Source organism: Sus scrofa, chromosome 5, assembly GCF_054392235.1.
Source record: "Sus scrofa isolate SSC_HxYL_T2T_F1_AM1 chromosome 5, Sscrofa_HxYL_maternal_Yorkshire_Landrace_v2.0, whole genome shotgun sequence".
Taxonomy (NCBI): Eukaryota; Metazoa; Chordata; class Mammalia; order Artiodactyla; family Suidae; genus Sus; species Sus scrofa.
Genome location: NC_139387.1, coordinates 80657666 through 80681006, shown reverse-complemented (window position 1 = coordinate 80681006; position 23341 = coordinate 80657666). Strand labels below are relative to the sequence as shown.

At 38.4% G+C, this 23341-nt stretch overlaps 1 protein-coding gene across 23 annotated transcripts in view; it reads right to left on the bottom strand.

Annotated features, from left to right (window-relative positions):
• Window positions 1-23341, bottom strand: part of PPHLN1 (periphilin 1) — a 146361-nt gene that overhangs the window by 47691 nt on the left and 75329 nt on the right. For 10 of the 23 annotated variants that reach the window (XM_084957227.1, XM_084957229.1, XM_021092550.2 and 7 more), the window contains 3 exons: window positions 17667-17723; window positions 14617-14696; window positions 6326-6445 (listed from right to left, as the gene is read on the bottom strand). In XM_084957227.1, the coding sequence (XP_084813353.1) occupies window positions 6326-6445; window positions 14617-14696; window positions 17667-17723 (257 nt within the window). Of the gene's footprint in view, window positions 1-6325; window positions 6446-14616; window positions 16349-16588; window positions 17724-23341 lie in introns of all 23 variants that reach the window. The other 13 variants (XM_084957228.1, XM_084957230.1, XM_021092551.2 and 10 more) reach the window with 2 other exon arrangements.

Here is a 23341-nt window from a genome sequence, read left to right as displayed (position 1 = left end):
ATTGTTGAAATTAAACATGCACTTTTAAACAAAGAATGGATCAAAGAAGAAATCACAAGGTAAAGGAAAAAATATTTAGAGATGAATGAAAATGAAAACACCACATACCAATGAATGGATAAGCAAAATGTGGTACACCCACACCCAATGCAATATTATTGAGACTTAAAAAAAAAAAAAAGGAAATTCTGTAATATGCTACTACATGGATGAACCTTGAGGACACTATACTAAATAAAATAAGCTAGTCACAAAAGATAAACACTGTATGGTTCCACTTAAATGAAGTACTTAAAACAGTCAAAAATCACAAAGAGAGAAAGCAAAATGGTGACTGCCAGGGACTGGAGGAAAAGAAAAATAAACAGATAAAAATTTCTTAAGGCATTGTTTAATTGGTGTAGTTTTAGTTTTACAAGGTAAAAAGACTTAAGGGGGTGGATGGTGGTGATGGACTGCATAACAAAGTAAATGTATTTAATATCACTGAACTATATACTTAAAATGGTTAAAACAATAAATTTCATGCTATGTATATTATATGACAATAAAAAATACTTTAAGAAATAAATCACAATATCAGTATCCTGTGTCTAACACTACATAGATAACAGTTTTGGATGATGTCAAGGAAGATTATTTATATTAATAGTGTTCTGACTACCCCGAGATCCAAAATATCTTACTACTAGATTCCATTTTAGTTAGGTCAATGCAGAACAAACAAAACAAAAAATTACTAAAATAGGAATTTTAAGCTTCATCATAAACCTGGGCCTACACACAAAAATGTAAACTGATGAGTATAATAAATACATCAGAGCAGATATAAGTTTTTGGAAAAGGCAAGTAAAGAAGAGAAAAATAACTTAAATTGACATTAAAAGAGCTCATTAGCTACAGTGATCAAAATAGTATGATACCAGCATAGAAACAGATACATAGGCCAATGGAACAGAACTGAAGGCCCTGAAATAAATGCTTGCATATATGGTCAACTATTTGACAAAGGAGCCAAGTATACTCAATAGAGAAAAAAAGTCTCCTCATTAAATGGTGCTGGAGAAACTGGATTATTCACATGAAAAAGAAGGAAACTAGACACCTATTTTACACTATTCACAAAAATTAATTCAAAATGTACTAATGAATTAAATATAAAACTGGAAACTATAAAACTCCTAGAAGAAAACAGGTAAAAAAAACTTCCTTGACATGGGTCTTGGCCATGATTATACATGACATCTAAACTTCAAGAAACAAAAAATAAACAAGTGGGAGTATATCAAACTAAAAAGCTTCTCATGGCAAAAGAAATGATTAAAAAAATGAAAAGACAACCTACATAATGGGAAAAAAATCCCTAAGTCACACATCTGGATAAAGAGTTAATATCCAAAATAAAGAACTCATACAACTTAACAGCAAAGAAACCACAAAAACCACCAACAATTAAAAAAAAAAAACAACAAAAAACACACCAAATAATCCTATTTTAAAAAATGGACAAAGGACCTGAATATAAATTTTTCCAAAGATGATATATGAATAATCAACAGGTTCATGAAAAAGTGCTCCACATCATTTTAATCATTAGTGAAATGCAAATCAACACCACAATGAGATAGCTCTTAGGATGACCAGCCCTAAAATGACAAGAGTTAACAAATGTTGAGAGGATGTGAAGAAAAGGGAAAGTTTATGCACTGTTGGGATTGTAAATTGGTATAGCTACTATGGAAAACACTATAAAGTTAAAAAATTAAAAATAGAAATACCATATAATACAACAATTCCACATCTGGGTATATATTTGAAGAAAATGAAAACACTAACTCGAGCATATATGCACCCCAATGTTCACAACAGCATTATTTACAATAGGCAAGACACAGAAGCTACCTAAGCATCAACCAACTGATAAATGCATAAAGTTATATATATATATATATATATAATATTATTCAGCCATAAAAAAAGAAATTCTGCTATCTGCAATAACATGGATGAATCTTGAGGAAAGACATCATGGTAAGTGAAAGAAGCCAGAGAGAGACAAATATTTTATGATCACACTTATACATGGAACTTAAAAAAAAAAAGAAAGAAAGAAAATGAAAAAAAAAAAAAAAACTCATAGAAAAAGCAATCATATCTGTGGTTACCAGAGGCAGGGTTGGAGAGTGGGGTGGGAATTGAATGAAGGTGGTCAAAGGTACAAATTTCCTGTGGTAGATAAATAAGTTCTGAGGATGTAATGTACAACATGATGACCGCAGTTAACAATGCTATGGTGTATTTGAAAGTTGCTAAGACAGTAAATCCTAAGACTTCTCATCAAAAGGAGAAATTTTTGTTTCTTTTTTTGTAGTGTAAATATGAGGCAATGCGTATTAACTAAACTTACTGTGATAATCACTTCACAACATATGTTAAGGCAAGTCATTATGCTGTACATCTTAAACTTACATAGCGCTGTATGTCGATTACATCTCAATAAAACTGGAAAAAAGCTTATTACTAATTAAATTTTGTTCAGTTCATTAGCTATATATTATCCCAAGTACTGGAGGGAAAACAGTATCTGTCTGTCTATCTACCTAATTATATCTATCTATATAACTAGACAAGTAAAAGAAAAAACTTTAATAAAGGGGTGTTCCCGTCCTGACACAGCGAAAATGAATCCAACTAAGAACCATGAGGTTGCAGGTTTGATCCCTGGCCTTGCTCAGTGGGTTAAGGATCTGGCATTGCCGTGAGCTGTGGTGTAGGTCGCAGATGTGGCTTGGATCTGGCGTTGCTGTGGCTCTGGCGTAGGCCAGAGGCTATAGGTCTGATTCGAGCCTTAGCCTGGGAACCTCCATACACCGTGGGTATGGCCCCAAAAAAGACGAAAAAAAAAAAAAATTAAGAAAGGTAATAGTGAAACAGAAAGTGGCATAAAATTTTACAATTAGGAAGGAAAGAAAAGTGGAATCAAGAAAGATCTTGAGTCTTACTCTCTCAAGCACTGCTGATTCAACTGGATGAATCTGAATTTGAAAGAGGGCCATGGAAGTGGGGCATACTCCACTAGGGACAGGGTGTGCAGAAAATAATATCTGATAATGTAGAAACAATAGGATTCACATTTAAATAAGAAACATGTTAAAATTTCCTACTGCAGCAAGAAGCAACCTGTTCTACTGGGACATTCAAATAACCTTCAAATAATCTGCTCTTCATTCTGATAGAAAAGCAAATCTTTCATGGCCATATGTTTATGGACAGCAAATTACATCTCCACAAAACTGGACTGCAAGCTCTCCAAAAGTTAGGATGGTATTTCTAATGCAGTGTTTGATACAAATAGACCCAGAATGAATATTTAGTGAATTTAAATAAACTATGAAAAAGTCAGAATAGTATTATTTTCTGAAAAGATATGCCTTAAAACACTAATCCTAAAATATGCACTACGAAAAAAATGTTAAGTCTGCAGTTTAATAAAGGGAGTTCCTGTTATGGCTCAGTGTAAATAAATCTGACTAGCATCCATGAGGACGCAGGTTTGTCCCTGGCCTTGCTCAGTGGGTTAAGGATCTGATGTTGCCGTGAGCTGTGGTATAGGTCGCAGATGTGGCTCGATCTCCCATGGCTGTGGCTGTGGTGTAGGCCAGTGGCTGAAGCCCCGATTTGACCACTAGTCTGGGAACTTCCACATGCCATGGGTACAGCCCTAAAAAGACAGAAAGAAAGAAAGAAAAAAAAAAAAAAAAAGATTCATCCTTCTTTCACAGACCACTGATATCTCTGACAATTCAGACTCAAGATTCAATCGAGCAATGAAAGAGTGTAAGTAAAATATTTAAAATCTGGAAGAGGGGGATAGTAGGTTGGTTATTTTTTTTTTTTAGTTAGGAGATACAAAAAATGATGGGAGAGAGAATAAACATATCTTAATAAAGTCTTGCTAACTGAAGATAAAGTAGTTAGCAAACAAATTATTTCTGAAAGTTTCTGGTTTTAAGTAATCAGAAAAATTATCAGATTCCTAAACGAGCAATTTTAAAGCACTTATTTCTATTATGAACATAAATATCATTACTCTAAAGTATTAAGGTAAATAGGCAAAGGAGCCCTTTTTAAATATAAAACTGTATTGTTCATGCTTTTAAATAGTGCTGGGAAGGTACCAGAGCAACAGCTTGATATTTCTGATATATTTACTTGAGAATATGCATAAATATCTACATTATAGCTACAGTAACATTGAGACCTTGAGCTATTTAAGAACAATTGCTATCTAAACGACAGATCAGTATTTTTTAAAAAAAAAGGCTCTTTTTTTTTTTTTTTTTTTTTTTTTTTGTCTTTTTGCCATTTCTTGGGCCGCTCCCACGGCACATGGAGGTTCCCAGGCTAGGGGTTGAATCGGAACTGTAGTTGCCACAGCAATGCAGGATCTGAGCCGAGTCTGCGACCTACACCACAGTTCACGGCAACGCCGGATCCTTAACCCACTGAGCAAGGCCAGGGATCGAACCTGCAACCTCATGGTTCCTAGTCGGATTTGTTAACCACTGCGCCACGACAGGAACTCTAAAAAAGGCTCTACCTCTGTAGGTACTGATAGGGTTTGTACTGGTTTGTTCTTTCTATGAGCAGTGTACATTAGATACTTTGGAAAGGATGTATGAAGATGTACATGGGTGAAACGACTGGGAGAGGGAAGAACTGGGAAGGAACGAATAACATATATAGATTACCTATGAAATAATAATTAATGAGAACCTACTATATAGCCTAGGAAAATCTACTCAATAGTTTGTAAAAACCCATATGGGAAAAAAGAATGGCTATATTTATGACTGATTCACTTTGCTGTACAGGTGAAACTAACAAAACATTGTAAGTCAACTATGCTCCAAAATTTTTTAAAAAAGATTTTAACAATGAAATCTATGTCCCATCAAATTTCAATAAAAATCATAAAAGTAAAAAGGTATACAATTTGTACATCAAATTCTAATGCTTGAACTATTTATCAAAGGACCTTTGGTAAAAGGCATCCAAAAATATATTGAAAAGCCAGAAATCTCCTTCAAATATACATAATTTGTCATAGTAGAGAGATTTTTTTACCTTCTCTGCCTATGATGTCAAAATTATTCCCCTAGTACCAAATCTTTTTTTTTTTTTTGCCATTTCTTGGGCCGCTCCCACGGCATATGGAGGTTCCCAGGCTAGGGGTTGAATCGGAGCTGTAGCCACCAGCCTACACCAGAGCCACAGCAACACGGGATCCGAGCCGCATCTGCAACCTACACCACAGCTCTGGCAACACCGGATCCTTAACCCACTGAGCAAGGGCAGGGATCCGAACCCTCAACCTCATGGTTTCTAGTTGGATTCGTTAACCACTGTGCCACGATGGGAACTCCTAGTACCAAATCTTGTATCTAGAATCTTAACTTTGCCATGAAACATCGGTATTTCCATTTTAGGGATGTTACAGATTATAGCAAAATTTTTCAGTTCATTTTTGAATATTTTAATGCAAACATTTTATAAAGAGAATTCTAAAAAATGTTCTCCTTTTATAGGTTTGTGTGTGTGTGCGTGGCATATGGCACATGGCACAAATCAGAGCTGCAGCTGCAGGCCTACGCCACAGCCACACCAATACTGAATCTGAACCTCCTTTGAGACCAACACTGCAGCTTGCAGCAATGCCGGATCCTTAACCTACTGAGTGAGGCCAGGGATGGAATCTGCATCCTCATGGAGACTACACTGGGCTGTTAACGCAGTGAGCCACAATGGGAACTCCAAAAAACTGTTCTCATTTTCTGGTATTCAAGACTCATCAAAGGTCAAAGGTAGCAGCTCACAATGCATAATCGTGTTTCTTGAGATATTTATGAGATAATTTGCATAGAATATAATATGCAATATAAATATAGCCTAAGATCCAAGGTTTAATTAGACTTTTTTTCTTCTAAATTCACTGGTTTATGACTTGTGGCTTAGCATGATTTTTTTTTAACAGCAAAGCTCACGAAGAAGCATATAAACATTGCATTCTCCTTATACTCCACTTATACTATTCTTATACTTCTTAACTACTAGAGACATTCAGACACCATATAATTACTGAATTCAGAGTCATTCATATTCATACTATTACTGTGGGGGGTAAATTATAATAATGCATAATGCATGAGGACATTTTTCCCAAATATATTTTAAAACACTAGAACAAACCAAAATTTCCATCCATAATTTAAAATCCAGGCAAAACTCTCAAAAGTAAAAACATACAGAAGAAAGTTTGCCTTACCTCATATTCAGAAATTTCAGGTAAGTTACTTTCATCTGCCTTCTCTAGCTTTTCAGCAGCCCACTTGCTTGCAGCCTCAGCAAATTCCTTTTCAGTTAGCCTACTGGGTTTGTCCAACACCTAATAAAAACAAAACAGCACTTCTGTTACAATTCTCAAGGGCTTTTAAATTCCAAATATATCAAGAAGTACATCCCACTTAAAATCATATTAGCTTTCAAATTTACATAGAGAATAAGTACATTATTTCTTTTTTTCAAAAATATTCAACATAAAATTTCCTTAAGTAGCAATTTTGTGGGGACAAACACACTAGATCTAACTCCTAAATTTATATAAATCTTCAGAAATTCATCTAAAGGAACAAAAGACACTGAGAATTAACTAGTATGATAATAGTTTTTGGCATACAGAAGACATTATACTGATTCCAACTTTATCTTTAATTATAATCAATGAAATAAATAATTCCAAATGTCATCAAATTCCTAATTAAGGCAACACAAAGTCCGATATGCTACTTATAATTTATAATAGTTTATAGAAATCCTACTCCTTACACAAAATTTATTCACTTTAATTTTTTCATACTACTAGTATGATGATTTTATAGACATAACTTATGATACTGTGAGCCTTGGTTTCCTCATTTACAAAACAGGGATCAATAATATTCACTCTTGAACAAAGCAGTTGTGAGAATCCAGAGGGTAACAGACATTTGGTATTTTAATTTTGTTTCCATCTCTTATTTCTCTAAAGTAACAACACTGATTCTAAGTACACCTCCTTTGGATGACAGTGTCAGTAAAAATCCCCATGTTATGGTATACTGTCATTTATAAAGTCCGTGCACATGCAAACTAAAAAAGAGGTATTTTAATTAAATGCAATTCCATGAAGGTGGCTCGGGTAGATTTTATTACCCCCTAACTTATAAACCAAAAAACTGAATGTCAAAAAGTAGTGATTTGTACACAGTTTCCAATACTTGCTGAGCTAAAACTTAAAACTAGGTCTTGTAGATAAGTAAGGCCCCGACCTCTTCATATAGCTTATTCAATTCACCAAAAAAAAAAAAAAAAAAAAAAATGGTTTTCCACCCATGATATTTACTGGAAAATAATCATAATGTGTCTACATGCATGTTTGTTTCCATGGCCAATGAGAAGCTTTAATATCTTATTCCAAAAACTTACCCATACACAAAGTTTAACGGGTATAAGAAAGTCTTTATCATTACTTGGTAATAAGGTTTAAAAGTTTTTTAAAAAATAAGAAGAAACACACAGATGAATATATTTTTAAAGATGTAAACCTCACTGCTTTGTTCTCTTTTTTTTTTTTTTTGGTTTGTTTTTTGGTACCTGTTTTAAAGAGGAAGTTATAGAACAAAAACAAAACATTATAAATTAGCTCTAGTAAAGGAAGCAAAATTTCTGTAACTGAATCCTTCTATTCATACATCATTACTTGAAAAACTGCATCTGAAACTAACTACTTTTTTTTTTTCTTTTTGCCTTTTTAGGCCTGCACCGACGGCACATGGAAGTTTCCAGTCTAGGGGTCTAATCAGAGCTACAGCTGCTGGCCTACACCTCAGCCACAGCAACGCCAGATCCGAGTTGTGTCTGCAACCTACACCGCAGCTCAACCCCACTGAGCGAGGCCAAGGATTGAACCCACAACCTCCTGTTGGATCCGCTGTACCATGACGGGAACTCCCTGAAACTAACTTCTAACAGCAGAAAAACTCTGAAAAATTATGGTTGCTGTTATACTGGAATAATGTTTAAAAGAAAAAGTCCTTTAACAAATCAGGAAATCTAGGTAATAAAGTCGCCATGTAACCCTGGCAAAAAAGGACACAGGAAGCTACATTTTCCAAGCACATAAACTGATTCCATTTTAAGGCAAAAAATACAAACATATACATAAACTGTCAGATGAAAATAATCTAAAATCCATTATTGTTAGATTTCATAGTTTATATTTTAACATGTACCAAAAAGTCCTATGTTGCAATTTATATTCACATTGCATTACAGTTCAGAGGAAATAAATATTTCAAATATTATAATTTAAATATTCAATGTGACTCAGATGGGTAAGTGCTATTCACTCTTCATTCATTTTTACCTGACCTCCCCCCCTCCACTCCCGCCCCCACCCTGCCACACCTCCCCACCAAAAAAAGTCAGTCTTTCAAAGTGTTATAGGCTTCAAGTTCCCTTCAAGGAGATTCAACCCAAAGCCTCTGGCCATGTCGCACTGTAACGCCCCTTCCCCCACCTTGAACAGCCTGGTAGGGAAGGAATGTAGCCCATTCCTCACCCTGCCTCTATAGAACCAGTTCCCCATGCAAATAAAGCATCCTGCCTGAGACCAATTAGATCAAATATGCCCTACACAGAGCTAAAGCAACATTCAGCCCTCAGGCACAGCCTAGGGGGCTGTGGGAGGAAAAACTGCGTCTCCACTCAGGTCTGCCTGGGGTGGGGTGAGGTATAAGAACAGACTGTAAAATGAGTCGGCCCCTCTTTATAACCTGCGCACAGGTAAGTTTTCTCTCTGAAAATGTACTTTCGCTTTAATAAATTTGTAAAACGTCTGCCCTTCCAATGCTTTGCTACATAATGCTTTCCTTGGGGACCAAGGAAACTGTGACCCTCTCAAAAGCACCCTTGATATGGTAAAAAAAGGAACCAAAAAATCCAATCCATCTTTCCTGTTCAAAATCCAGCATTCCAGCATCCTCAGACTTCAGGGAAAGCTCAGAAACACCTTTTTCTTTTTTTCATTTGAGGCAGAGAAGCAGCTCCCTCCAAACACCAGCACAGACTGCCAGTTGTTGCAGAAAGGACAAACATACCAATGATAGAAAACAAAAAGAAGCGAATAGAAGTAACAACAGCTATGGAAAGGGAGAAGAAGTGTGAAGTTGGTAAAGAAAATCTCAGCGACACCCCAAATTTTTAATTTTTGAAGATTAGAATCATGAATCATTTTTTCAACTTATTTTGGGATGCTGGGAAGGAAGGAATGATAAGAACTGATGCAGGGAAGAGCAGATATGTCCTAGAGAAATTATTTAACATCTAAGCCTTTTCTATAAAATGGATACATATGTACTTTTCTTAAACTGCAAAATAATCACAATCATACACTAGCTAACACCTGCATCATGTCACTTTGTTGTGGTGAGAACATTATAGCTCTCTTAGCAGAGACTTCAATTATACAACAGAATACTATTAACTATAGTCACTGTGTTATACATTAGAGCTCCAGAATTTATTCATCCTATAGCTTCAAGTTTACACTCTTTGACTAACATCTCCCCCTTTCTCCCATCTCCCAGACTCTGGTAACCACCCTTCTTTGTTTCTGTGAATTTGACTTTTTTAGATTCCACATATAAGTGAGATCGTACAATACTTGCCTCTCTCTGTCTGGTTTATTTCACTTACATAATGCCCTCAAGAGCCTTCCATGTTGTCACAAATGATAGGATGTCCTTCTTTCTCACAGTCGAATAACATTCCATTGTGCATATATATATATGTGTATATTACAGATATGCATAAATATATAATATTCCATTGTGTAATTTCTTTTTTGTTATTTTATTCATATGTTTACATCCAACTAAATGGGTTATATAAATAGTTGCAGCCAAGGTGTTTACCACACTGAGTGGTTCTGTATAATTTTAAAAATTTTTATTGAAATATAGTTGATATACAATATTGTATACAGCAAAGTGATTCAGTTATACACATTTAACTAAAAAAAATTCAGTTATAATAATAATAACTGAGTAACTATATAATAACTGAATAACTATAAAAGTAGGAAATCCTACTTCTTTGACTTGAGTGACTGTTCGCTTTCCCAGGTTATGAATTTTTCAGCCATTATGTCTTCAAATATGTTCTCCGCCCTGTTCTCTCTCTTCTTCTGGGGCCCTTGTAATACACATACTAGTGTGCCTGAAGTTGTCCAAGAGATTTTTTTCCTTTTTCGGGGGGGGGGGGTCTTTTTAGGCCATAACCACAGCATATGGAGGTTCCCAGGCTAGGGGTTGAATCAGAGCTTTAGCCAGTAGCCTACGTCATAGCCACAGCAACACCAGATCTGAGCTGTGTCTTCGACCTTAACCCACTGAGCAAGGCTAGGGATAGAACCTGAGTCCTCATGGGTGCTAGTCAGATTTGTTTCCGCTGAGACACAATGGGAACTCCTGTCCCAGAGGACCCTTAAATTATCCTCATTTTTTTTTTCATTCGTTTTCTTTTTTCTGTTCAGTGGCAGTGATTTCCACTACTTGGTCTTCCAGCTCTGTATCATTTAGTCTGCTATTGATCCCTTCTAGTGTATTCTCCATTTCAGTTATTGCATTCTTCATGTCTGTTTGGTTGTTTCTTCACATATTTCTCTTTGTTAAAAACTAACTTCTCATTTGGAGTTCCCGTCGTGGTGCAGTGGTTAACGAATCCGACTAGGAACCATGAGGGTGTGGGTTCGATCCCTGCCCTTGCTCAGTGGGTTAACGATCCGGCGTTGCCGTGAGCTGTGGTGTAGGTTGCAGACGCGGCTCGGATCCCGCGTTGCTGTGGCTCTGGCATAGGCTGGCGGCTACAGCTCCGATTAGACCCCTAGCCTGGGAAACTCCATATGCTGCGAGAGCGGCCCAAGAAATGGCAAAAAGACAAAAACAAAAAAACAAAAAAAACTAACTTCTCATTCTACACATCTATTCTCCTCCCGAATTCTTTGATCATATTTATGATCACTACTCTGAAATTTTTCAGACAGGGGACCTATTTCTACTTCACTTAGTTCTTCTTCTGGGGTTTTATCTTCTTCTATTGCCTGGAACATACTTCTCTGCTGTCTCATTTTGTCTAAGTTGCTATTTGTACTTTTTAGGTATGTGGTAGGTTAGCTGTATTTCTCCACCTTGGAGAAGTGGCCTTCTGTAGAATACATCCTATGCATCCCAGTAGGGCACTCCATTCACATCACCCAAGCTATACGCTCCAGGGGGTCCCCCAAGAGGGCTGTGTGGGGCCTTCTGTTGTGGTGGGCTGACTTTATGGGTAGTCTGGTAGGCTTGGTTGGCCTCTAGTACAAGTTGGTTGCCAGGCCCTGCCTTGTGTGGATGTTGTTGGCTGCTGTTTAGCAGGGTATGGTCATGATTGTGGCTGGCTGCAAAATCCTAGAGGTCCTGGAGCTAATGCTGGCTCACCAGTGTGCAGAGTCAGGGTCCCAAAGACTCTGGAACTGTTCCCCAACCACTGACAGGTAAAGCCAGATCCTGGGGTTAGTGCTGGACTAGTGGCAGACTCTGGTTCCCAGAGTCTGGATGCAGTATCCAGGAATACCAGAGCTCCTTTCAGATTGTTGGGTTGTGGGGAGGGGGGTGCTGGTTCCTGACACGGTTGTATATTTGTCCAAGTTGTCCCAAAGCTTGCACTGGCCTGTGAGTGGCCAGGGCCAGGGTCAGAGTCAAGCTGGTCCCAGGGTAAGGTCTTATTTATTGTTGGCAGGCTCAGTCTGCAGGTTGTGGGATCCTAGTTTTCTGCTTCTGGATCTGCCCCTTGGTGGGTGATGGTGGTCTAAAAGCTAGTGCAGGCTTCTTAGTGGGAAGGGCGAGTGCGTGTCCACTGGTGGGTAAAGTTGGGTCTTGGCCTTCTGGTGAGCAGGGCCACATCTAGCAGTGTGTCTAGAGGTGGCTGTGGGCTCAAGTCTTCAGACGGCTTGTCTGCTAATGGGTTGGGCTGTGCCCCCAACCCAGTTAGTTGTTTGGTCTGAGGTGTCCCAGTATTGGCACTGCAGGGTGTTGGGTAGGGCCAGGTCTTGGTGCTAATGAGACAAGATGATAGGGGCCAGCAACAGAGTTCACCTGTTTGAATATTCCCCAGTATGTCTCCACCAGTATCCACATCTCCAGGGTGAGCCACAGCTGGCCTCCTGCCCCCAACCAGCTGCCTCTCCAGGAGACTCTCCAAGACCAGCAGGTAGGTCTGGCCCAGACTCATATTAAATTACTGCTTTTGTCCTGGGTCTTGATGTGCACAAGGTTTTGTGTGCACTCTTTTTTTTTTTTTTTTTGCTATTTCTTGGGCTGCTCCCGCGGCATATGGAGGTTCCCAGGCTAGGGGTCAAATCGGAGCTGTAGCCACCGGCCTACGCCAGAGTCACAGCAATGCGGGATCCGAGCCGCGTCTGCAACCTACACCACAGCTCACAGCAATGCCGGATCGTTAACCCACTGAGCAAGGGCAGGGACCAAACCTGCAACCTCATGGTTCCTAGTCGGATTCGTTAACCACTGCGCCACGACGGGAACTCCTGTGTGCACTCTTTAAGAGTGAAGTCTCTATTGCCTCCAGTCCTGTGGAGCTCCTGCAACTAAACCCTGAAGGCCTTCAAAGCAAAATGCTCTGGGGGCTCATCCTCCTGGTGCCCAACCACTGGGTTAGGGGACCCTGAGGTAGGGCTCAGAACTCTCTTGTGGAATAACCACTGTAATAAAATTGTATTCCAGTTTGTGAGTTGCCTACCTGAGGGGTATGGGATTTGATTATCTCATGAGTCTGCCCCTCCTACGTGCCTCATTGTGGTTCTTTATTTATGTCTTTAGTTATAGAAGATCTTTTCTGATAGGCCTCAGTCTTTTTCATCCATGACTATTCTATAGATAATTGTGATTTTAATATGCTCATGATAGGAGGTGAGCTCAGGGTCATTCTACTCCACCATCTTGGCTGTTCTCCTTAGTATGAGAAAGTGGTCAGACATGCAAATTGAGGCATCATGGTGGACTCTTTAGGGTGTTGGCATGTGGGCTGAGTTTTGTGGCCAATGAGAAGCAGTTTATGATAAAAGATGCTTAGGCAAGGCTATAGAAAAGGGTGCAAAGCTTCCTTTTCCTCTTCAAGTCAACATGCATTCGCCCTGTTTCCACATCATTTTTGCATATATACCTAGAAGTGGATGGCTGAATAATATGATAGCTCTATTTTATTTATTCTTTTGGAAGAATCCCCATACTGTTCTCCATATCATCTGTACCACTTTACATTCCCATCAACAGAACACACAAGGGTTCCCTTTTCTCCACATGCTCTTCAACATTTGTTATTTGCAGACTTTTTGATGACATCGCAACTGCAACCTTGTGCCACAGCTGTGACAACACCAGATCCTTAACCTGCTGTGCCACAAGGGAACTTCTACGTATAGATATTTTTTAATTATGGGAGACCTCACCAGTGAAATAATTTGAGAAAATTATTTAACTTATGAGCTTTGAATATAAAATGGAAATAGAGTAGTTCCTGGAGCTTGGTGGTAATAAAACTAACTAGTATCCATGAGGACACAAGTTCGATCCCTGGCCTTGCTCAGTGGATTAAGGATCTGGTGTTACCATAAGCTGTAGTGTAGGTTCCAGATGTGGCTCAGATCCCGCATTGCTGTGGCTGTGGTATAGGCCAGCAGCTACAGCTCCAATTCAACCCCTAGCCTGAGAACTTCCATATGCTGCAGGTGTGGCTCTAAAATAAAGCAAAAAATAAAAATAAATAAAATGGAAATACAAACTTACCTACATCGCAAAAATTTTATATGAATTAAAAACAGAAGAAAACACATAATATAGTATCTAGAATCAAACTGTCATACAATAAATGTTGGTCTCTGCCTATATACCCACTTCCAAAATAAAAGCATAGTTGCTCAAATATGCCCCATCTGAATATTTATTCCAACCTGGCTAGGGTCAAGATGAGGTGCATAGTAAGTACTAATTTTAGCATAACCTGTGGAAATAATCCTATGAGAAAACTCATTTACTCTGGTGGCTACTTTCAAGTTGTGGTTACTTAAAACTCAAGTTTTTGTCTTTTGTCCTTTTATAGGGCGGCACTCGCAGCATATGGCGGTTCCCAGGCCAGGGGTCTAATTGAAGCTGTAGCCGCCGGCCTACGCCAGAGCCACAGCAATGCCAGATCCGAGCCGCGTCTGCAACCTACACCACAGCTCACAGCAACACCGGATCCTTAATCTGCTGAGGGAGGCCATGGATTGAACCCGCAACCTCATGGTTCCTAGTTGGGTTTGTTTCCGCTGCGCCATGATGGGAACTCCAAAACTCAAGTTTTTGAATGCAGCATATTACCCCCATTAGGTATGACAGTAAAGAATAAAAGCATCTGTACTAGACAATATATCTCATTTACTTTGTAATTCCTCTTTAAATTGATTTTAGAAATGTAACAAACCTTTGATGAAGGAACTGCTGAAGAACTTGAGGGTGAAGTGTCTCTTGATGTTTTCAAAGACTGAACAGGTCTCTCTTTGCCTATACAAAATATATAAAATGCAATTTTCTAGCTCATTTGTTTTCAGAGTGATTTTATAATTGAATAAACATGGGATGGGGCCATATATTTACTAAAGTACTGAAATCTTTATTACATTATTAAATTAAATATGTTAATATCTAATTCCTATCTCTCTTGGAGGTTTGGGCACCATCAAAAATTTCAAATAACGCAGAACCAAAGGATAGCATACATGGCAACCTAAGTCACGTCAATGCCAATCAGGAAACACAGAATCACAGAGAAAACCTGAGAAAAGCCAAAAAACACTTTAAAATCATAAGTGCTTCCTTTTCCAAGTTTCTAAAAGCTAACTTTTAATATATCACACTAAAAATCCAATGGAGGTTATTATATGACACTACCAAAGAGAATCAGCTAATTAAGCAGTAGCTCAAAGAGAAAGGCATATATAGGAAATTTAGTAGGTATTTATGAAATAATCAGTTTAAAAAATAAAAATAAAAACTAGGAAACCATAATTCCGAGTACTAATCCAGTGCCTAATATGAATGAGTACCCAAATATTTGTTAAATGGCTAAAATAAATCCATATGAAATAAAGTCACTAACCTTTATCTTCAGTCACTGTAGACACTCACACAGTACTCTATGTATACTATTGTTTTTACAGAAATTTAAGGCAGAAAACATTTAAACATTACTTTAGCTGGTTCAACAATAACAAAAAAGAATTTAGTTAATCTTAAAAGTAATGGTGAACTGTTACTAACAGAAAAGCATTTCATAAAATCATCTGCATGCCAACTGTAACATAAATCCTCTGCTCTTGAGTGCTAGGAAAATTTTAATTATGGAAAAGAGGAAAAAGTAGCACCAAGTTTAGAGTGGCATGGAAACTGGTCAAGACTGGATAGTGGGTTAGGGTCAGAAAGCAGTCAAGAGCAAAAGCAGAGACAAACAACCTTGAAACTGAGGCAAAGCCAGCTTCAGTCAAAAAGCCTCTTAATGCTCTTCCTGCTTTGGTCCAGATGGCTAAGTAAGGGCCTGCAGGCTCAAGGGCTTCCAACCACCTGGGGAAGTAATAAATAACATCTCCTTCCAATGTCCTACAGACCTGGAAAGCTTTCTCACGACACCCCACACTCTGCACCCAACAACATTTGGCAATGTGTGAAGATTTTGACTGTCCCAAGTGGGTGAATGCCACTGGCACAGGTAAGTAGAAACAAGGGATGCTTGCTAAACATCCTGCAAATGCATAGGACAGCCCTCTACAACAAAGCCTCACATGTCAACAGCACTAAGATTGAAAACTCCTGCTCTAGGCATAGCATTCCAACTCTGAAGCCCCACTAGTCTTTAAAAGGACATAATCCTAGACTCTTTTAACTTGTGGTGCCATTAAGAGACTTTCACAGTAAGCAAGCTTAAAAGTCCTTACAGACCTTAAAAAACAAAAGTAAAACGAAGGGAGTTCCTACTGTGTCTCAGCGGTAAAGAAACTAACTAGTATCCATGAGGATGTGAGTTTGATTACTGGTCCCATTCAGTGGGGGTTAAGAATCCGGTGTTGCCGTGAGCTGTGGTACAGGTTGCAGACTCGATTCCAATCCTGTGTTCCTGTGGCTGTGGCAGAGGCAGCTGCAGCTCCTATTTGACCCCTAGCCTGGGAACTTCCATATGCTGCAGGTGCAGCCCTAAAAAGACAAAAAAAAAAAGAAAAAAGAAAAAAGTAAAACGAGGAGTTCCTATTGTGGCTCAGTGGTAACAATCCCTGGTCCCACTCAGTGGGTTAAGAACCCAGTGTTGCCATGAGCTGTGGTATAGGCTGAAGACACAGCTCAGATCTGGCGTTCCTGTGGCTATAGCATAGGCCAGCAGCTGCAGCTCTGATTCAAACCCTAGCCTGGGAACTTCCATATGCTGCAGGTGCGGCCCTAAAAAAAAAGACAAAAAAAAAGGCAAAATGATACCAACCATCACTACATCCCCAAAGGACTAAGAACATTGTTTATTTAGTAACCCCCTACTGTAATTCCACTACACATGGCAAATTCCACATGCTATTGGGATAGTGTCAGTCTATCCCACTGCACCAAAACCTCCTAGAGGAATATGTATCATAGTTCATTTTTGAATATCCAAGGCTTACCTAGTCAAGTCCTTTAAGAAAAGAGTAAGTATTCAAAAATTAGGTGAAAAGATGAATTATTTTTCTACCCTGAGGATGCAAAGGCTTCCCCCAGACTATTCTGATAAGTATTTCCTGGGAAAAGGATGAAGAGCTGGACCAGTCCACACAGCACACACTACGTTAATTAAAGGCATAATTATAGGCTTGATTCTGGCACATAGCAGCTGGACACAGCAAAACACCTTTCAAAGCAGCTGTTAATTTCTTACTTAGCATTTCCTTTCCAAATAAAGCATCAGCAATACAGGTATGACAAGTGTGTTGCCCAAGTGTAGTCTTGGGATCTTTCATGATTTCAGCTGTGTAAGGCTAATTTAAGCAGATTTCAACAAATCTCAGTGTGCAAAAGCAAAGGAACATGGAAGGACAGGGCAGGTGGTTTATCAAATATCAACATACATCCACATATACCAGGTTGCATGAAAGGAAGGGACAGGCAAGAAGCAAAAGACAAAGAAAAAAGATGATACAGACGGCAGCAGAAGGAGCACATAGAAGATAGAAATGCCCTGATCCTACTGTTGTTAGGTCCTATCTGGCAATGACTTGTCTATTCTACCCTACAGATCTCCACTTCCTATGAGGTGGCTGTTTCTGACCTGGAATGGCTAGCCTAGACACCAAACCTACCTATCTCCCCTAATCCTACTACCTGAGTCTCCTGTTGTTCAACTCTGGTTCTGACAGTAGACTAATGGAGCAGTTATACACTTTCCCCATTTCCATAACCTCTGTCGACTTAAGCCCCCACCCTTCACAACCCCAAATCAAAATCTAGCTCAAAACTCACCTCTTTCTGGCTTTCCTTCATTCTGCCGTTTGTAGGAGGCACCAGCACGCACGGACTCTAGGGAAAGGTGGGCAGGAAGGAATTAACACCAGCATCTATGTGTCCAGGAGGAACAAGAGAACCCAGAAGTAGGAGTAATGAGAACAGGAACTTCTGAGCATTTGCTGGTGATCCAAACTTTTTTCCTACTCTGCCTTCAAGGTGGGCTGTCTGAACAACCACTCCTGAAGAGAAATAAATAACAGAATAGGACAAAATCTCTAAGACCAGAAGCTAGTTAGATACAACAACAATGTATGAAGATGAGGCTAACCAAGGACAGCATGGGCAGAAAGTAATGAGAAAAGGATCCTATGAAAAGACATGGAAAGTTAAAGACAGAGATCACCCATCTTACTCATCATTGTAAGCATCTAAACTAATGTCCTCCACAGCGTCAACATCCAAAGGATTAAAGAATGACACCAAAAAAATCAAGAATGCAAGACGAATCATGACCGGAAAACAAGGGGTTTTCATGGCATAGCATATCAGTTCCCTGGGCATACAACGGCTACCTGAAAATAGTCTTTCTGTCTTATTCACAAGCAGCCTGTAACTAAATCTTGCTAATTCTCTCATATATGGATCTTCTTTATAAACAAATCCCCAGCTACTCTCTTGCTTGATCTCCTAATTATTCCAAATTTAGAATCTTGTAAATATTTTGTTAATTTCCTTACCTGCAAACTCTTAATGATGCAGATGGAATCAACTTTCTAAAAAGCCTAAATGAACTAGTTGGGTCTCTCAGCTATTTTTCCAATAAGCTTTCTTAGCATTTATTTCAAATTATTCTATTATAGATCCCAAATTGCCGATTTTCTTTTTTTCTGAAAAAATAACATGTTTTCTGAATTATTTTAGCATTGTCAACACCATGTATTAAAAAAAAAAGGTTTAGGGAGTTCCTCTCGTGGCTCAGTGGTTAACGAATCCGACTAGGAACCATGAGGTTGTGGGTTCGATCCCTGGCCTTGCTCAGTGGGTTAAGGATCCGGCGTTGCCGTGGGCTGTGGTGTAGGTTGCAGACGCAGTTCAGATTCCGTGTTGCTGTGGCTCTGGCATTGGCCGGAGGCCACAGCTCCAATTCAACCCCTAGCTTGGGAACCTCCATATGCTGCAAGAATGGCCCAGGAAATGGCAAAAAGACAACAACAACAAAAAAGTCTGGGAGTTCTCCTGCGGTGCAGTGGGTTAAGGATCAGGCATTGTCACTGCAGCAGCTTGGTCGGCTTCTGTGGCGCAGGTTCAGCCCCTGGCTTGGGAAGTTCCAGATGCCACAAGTGTGGCAAACAAAACAAAACAAACAAACAAAAGTTTCAAGAAATATCACACAAATATTGCCATTCTACTTGTTGTTGAAGATGTGGTATCCTTCTCTCACTACTGATCTGTCATCAGAAGAAGATTTGTTCCTCCGGACACCTGATTTGTTTTTATATAAGTTTCACTGTGAACGCTTATTTATTACCCATTTCCTCTTTGTTTTAGGCAAATCCTTAGTTCACTTACGGTAACTGTTGAGAGCCTTACCATAAGCATCTATTCTTTAACTACTAACTTTATTCTTTTATTACCATATTATTTCACTTTTATATAAAATTCTTTACCCAATTACCTACTCCTGTTTTATTAACTGTTTATTTTTGATAACCTGCCTCAAATTCTTTGTAGATGAAGAAGACTAGGACAATGATATTTTTCTACAGAAGTGTCTGGGGGCCTGGGCCTGTCTCACATTAGCTGGCGAGAATGAACTGCCTGTATCTCTTCAAAACTCTTAAGTTCAGTGACTCTACACTGGTAGCCTGAAAACAGCCATGGTGAAAGTATTCACTCTATGGAGAATGGCAAATGTCATGAGCAGGTGTTTTTCCCCTAAAAAGTCAGTTTACTAACACACCAGTGATACGGTATTGATTGAGTTTGATTCCAAATTTCAAAGACTCTGTACGAATTATGATATTTAACAACAGATTCCCATCCATGTTGCCCTCAACAGATCTGTCCTATTCCCCAGCTGAATCCAGCTCAAATTGCAAAATCATAAGTAAGTGGTTGGTTGTTTTAATCCACTAAGTTTTAGTTTTGTTTTTTGTTTTGTCTGTGTCTGCAGCATACAGAAGTTCCCAGGATCAAAACTGCATCAGAGAGGCAACCTGAGCCATAGCAGTGACAATGCCTGATCTAACCTGCTGAGCCACCAGGGAACTCCAGGGAGTAATTTTTCTTAACACAAGAGATTAACAGAAACAAGCCCACTGTGCTTAAACTCTTCATCTCAGAGTTTCCAATGATCTGCTTATATTAAAGTTAAAGGTCTTTCTTTTTGTCCTCTACTATAGCAGCTTAATGCTTTAAAAATAAGTGTTTCTTAATATTTTGCCATTTGCTTTTCATGCCTTTGTACTTCTCTGTCTTCCTACATCTTCCTCACTACACCCTTCTCCTTCTTTGTTGGTTATTGCTCCTTATAAATGAATGTTCCTCCTATCTTCAGATCTTTTTCTTGTTTTATTCCCATGTGGCTCCAACCAACTATGAAGACAAGTGTCTCTCAAATCCACTCCTTTCACTCACACTTCTATATTTCTAACTGACAGAATGCTATTTGGTCAGTACCTCAAATTCATCTCACGGGTGATCTTGGTAAGCAGACACAGACCCCTGCTTGAGAGGAGAGCAAAAATGCTCAACACATTCCTGCCTTTGCTGTGTCTTGCTAAAGAAAATGAGTTCTAAATTAGGATGAAGGAAAGAAACCAGGAAAGAAAAACCCTAAAGTTGGCAGTATGGAAATCAAAATCCAAGTCACTATATTGGTGAGTGAAAAAATAAATGAGGAGGAAGAAAATGAATAAGAAATTCAAATACTGGTTCCATAGACTAGGTATAAAGTGCTTCCCATGTAGGTGAAATAAAAGCTAGAGAAGCAGCTTAATGTTCCAACAGACATTTAAAAGTTCTACCCTGGCTAACTCTTTGAAATGATAGTTGAAATGAATGTCAATATAATATTTGATGACCCTTTGAATATAATAGCTGCAAATCTGATAAGATCTTTCAGAAATATACTTTTTTGGAGCTGTGTTCACTAATGAAGGCAATGATGAACTTAACCAGACTTGTCCAATCCTACCAAGTGTTACTAATTATTGATAACCCATGTAGAAGCAAAATACACTGCCAGGAGAAAAGAGAAGAAAAACAAAACAAAACAAAACACCTCGCTGGAGATAAAGTTAGGGGCTATGTCTCACAAACTATTAAATTCTTGGTACAGTGCCTGATATATAAAAGCAAAACCAGATACTTCTGAAAATTTTACCAATAAACAAACTTAACAGTACAGGTAGTACATTCATCTCTCCTTTAAGAGCTAAAGCTTTAAAAGAGAAATTAAGATATGAACAAATGAAGATGTGGTGGCTACAAAGATGCTAAGAAAATGATTTCTTTTTCTGGATTATGGATGAAGACATGCACATTGAGAGCTCCTGGTTAGGAAGAACATAATCTCTCAGAGACTTACTGGTTGATTCAAGATGGTATGAAACAGAAAAATGGAGGAGACACAAGAAAAATGAGACTTGTGGTAAGCATACCAAAAAATAACAGAAAAAACAACCAGACAATGGGTTATAAAAACTTTGTACCATCTCTGCTTCCCCAAAATAACCATCTTTAGGAGGTTACATATCCAACAAGTTGAAATAAAGGCATATTAACTATGAAGACATGAAAGTGTATTTTTTTTTTTTTTTTTTTTGTCTTTTTGCTATTTCTTGGGCCGCTCCCGTGGCATATGAAGGTTCCCAGGCTAGGGGTCTAATCGGAGCTGTAGCCACAGGCCTACGCCAGAGCCACAGCAACATGGGATCCGAGTCGCGTCTGCAACCTACACCACAGCTCATGGCAACGCCGGATCGTTAACCCACTGAGCAAGGGCAGGGACCGAACCCGCAACCTCATGGTTCCTAGTCGGATTCGTTAACCACTGCGCCACGACGGGAACTCCATGAAAGTGTATTTCTAAAGAAACTTTCCTCTACTACATCAGTTAAAACCACATGGGCTCACTTTTTAAAGTATACATAAAACATTACATCATCTGCATATTATGAATGTGTGCTGACAGAACATGGTAAGTCCTAAAACAGGGATGACATAAATGCCTACACATATGAAAATGTCATTGATTACTGTTTCAGAACCTCCATGATTCAGGTGCCAGAAAAGCTACAGCTGTACTCCTAGGGTTCACCCAGAAAACTCACAGCCAAAGCTGTCATGTGATTAAAGAACAGATTCTCACAACCAAAAGGAGTATGTTGTGGAATCTAATTCAGTAGCACATTAACAGTCAAGAACAATTAACAGTCCAACATTAAATCATATTTCATCCACTCCATATGAACTTTGCATCCCTCCACCAACTTCTGCCCCCTCTTAGATATCACCTAAATGTCTAGTGCCATGTAATGACTCATCTCCCTCACGAGGGCAAAGACTGGATCTGTCTCACTCGAACCACTTATGTGAAATATATTTTTACTGAATGACTGTATGAGTATTAAACATAAATACAGTAACTTTCAAACCAAAAAACACTAGTATTTTAGATTCTAATAAAATAGGTTCTTACTGTGTAGTAAACATGATCTGATGGTAAAGCCTTATTTCCATATTCCCATTATCACTCTACACCTGCACTGAAAAGCCTTTTTTCTAAAGGCACACTTAGCCTTCACTTTTATTGGAATTTCAGCTATAATCTAAAAATTCATGTGGACTTCCAAATTCATTCACAGCCAACAGGTCTTAAGACATGTGTCTTTTCTCATTACACTCAAGTTTAACAATAGAGTCTATCTTTCAAATACACTCTGCTGAAAACAGTATCTTTATTCTTCGGCTTTCAGTTATCTTCGAAGATGCACTTTCGAAGACAAAGATGAGTAAGTCTTTCTTAAAAATATCTTCTATTCTTAATAATGGCTGCTGATATCAAGAAAACAAAGGGAGGCTGGGCCCAAAGTCAAAGCTATAGAAAACGAGATACAAATCAACAAAAATAATAAACTTGCAAATCCACCATAGTAATGGTATTTCAAAAATTCAACTGAAATGTCACACAGTCTAATGTATATATGAACATCACTGATAATTTGACATTAATCAGTAGCATATATTTAGAATGAATTAACAAAGCGTTTGAAAGTATTTATTTAATCATCCCTTGGAGTTACACTAGATTAACAAAACAAAAGCAAGGCAATCATTGTTTCAACTCATTGTTTCATAGAAAAAATGCTTTATAATCCTCAAGTGGAAAGGAAAACAAGACGGGGAATCACAACTGGTTGAATAACAGCAATGAAGATAAATGATTGAGGTCAACAAAAGGAGAGGTCCAGAGATTTCTATATTGGGCTTTATGCTCCCCAACATAATTATTAATGATTAATATAAAACACATAAAGAATACTTCATTTCTAGATAAAACAAAGCTGTTTTTACCTGCTGCTAAATATATAGGATCATTAAAGAGATTTTAAAACCTCTGTGGAAGAGAATTGTAAGCTAAAGTTATTAGATGAAATTTAGCATTCCTAGAATTTGTTTTAATGCCT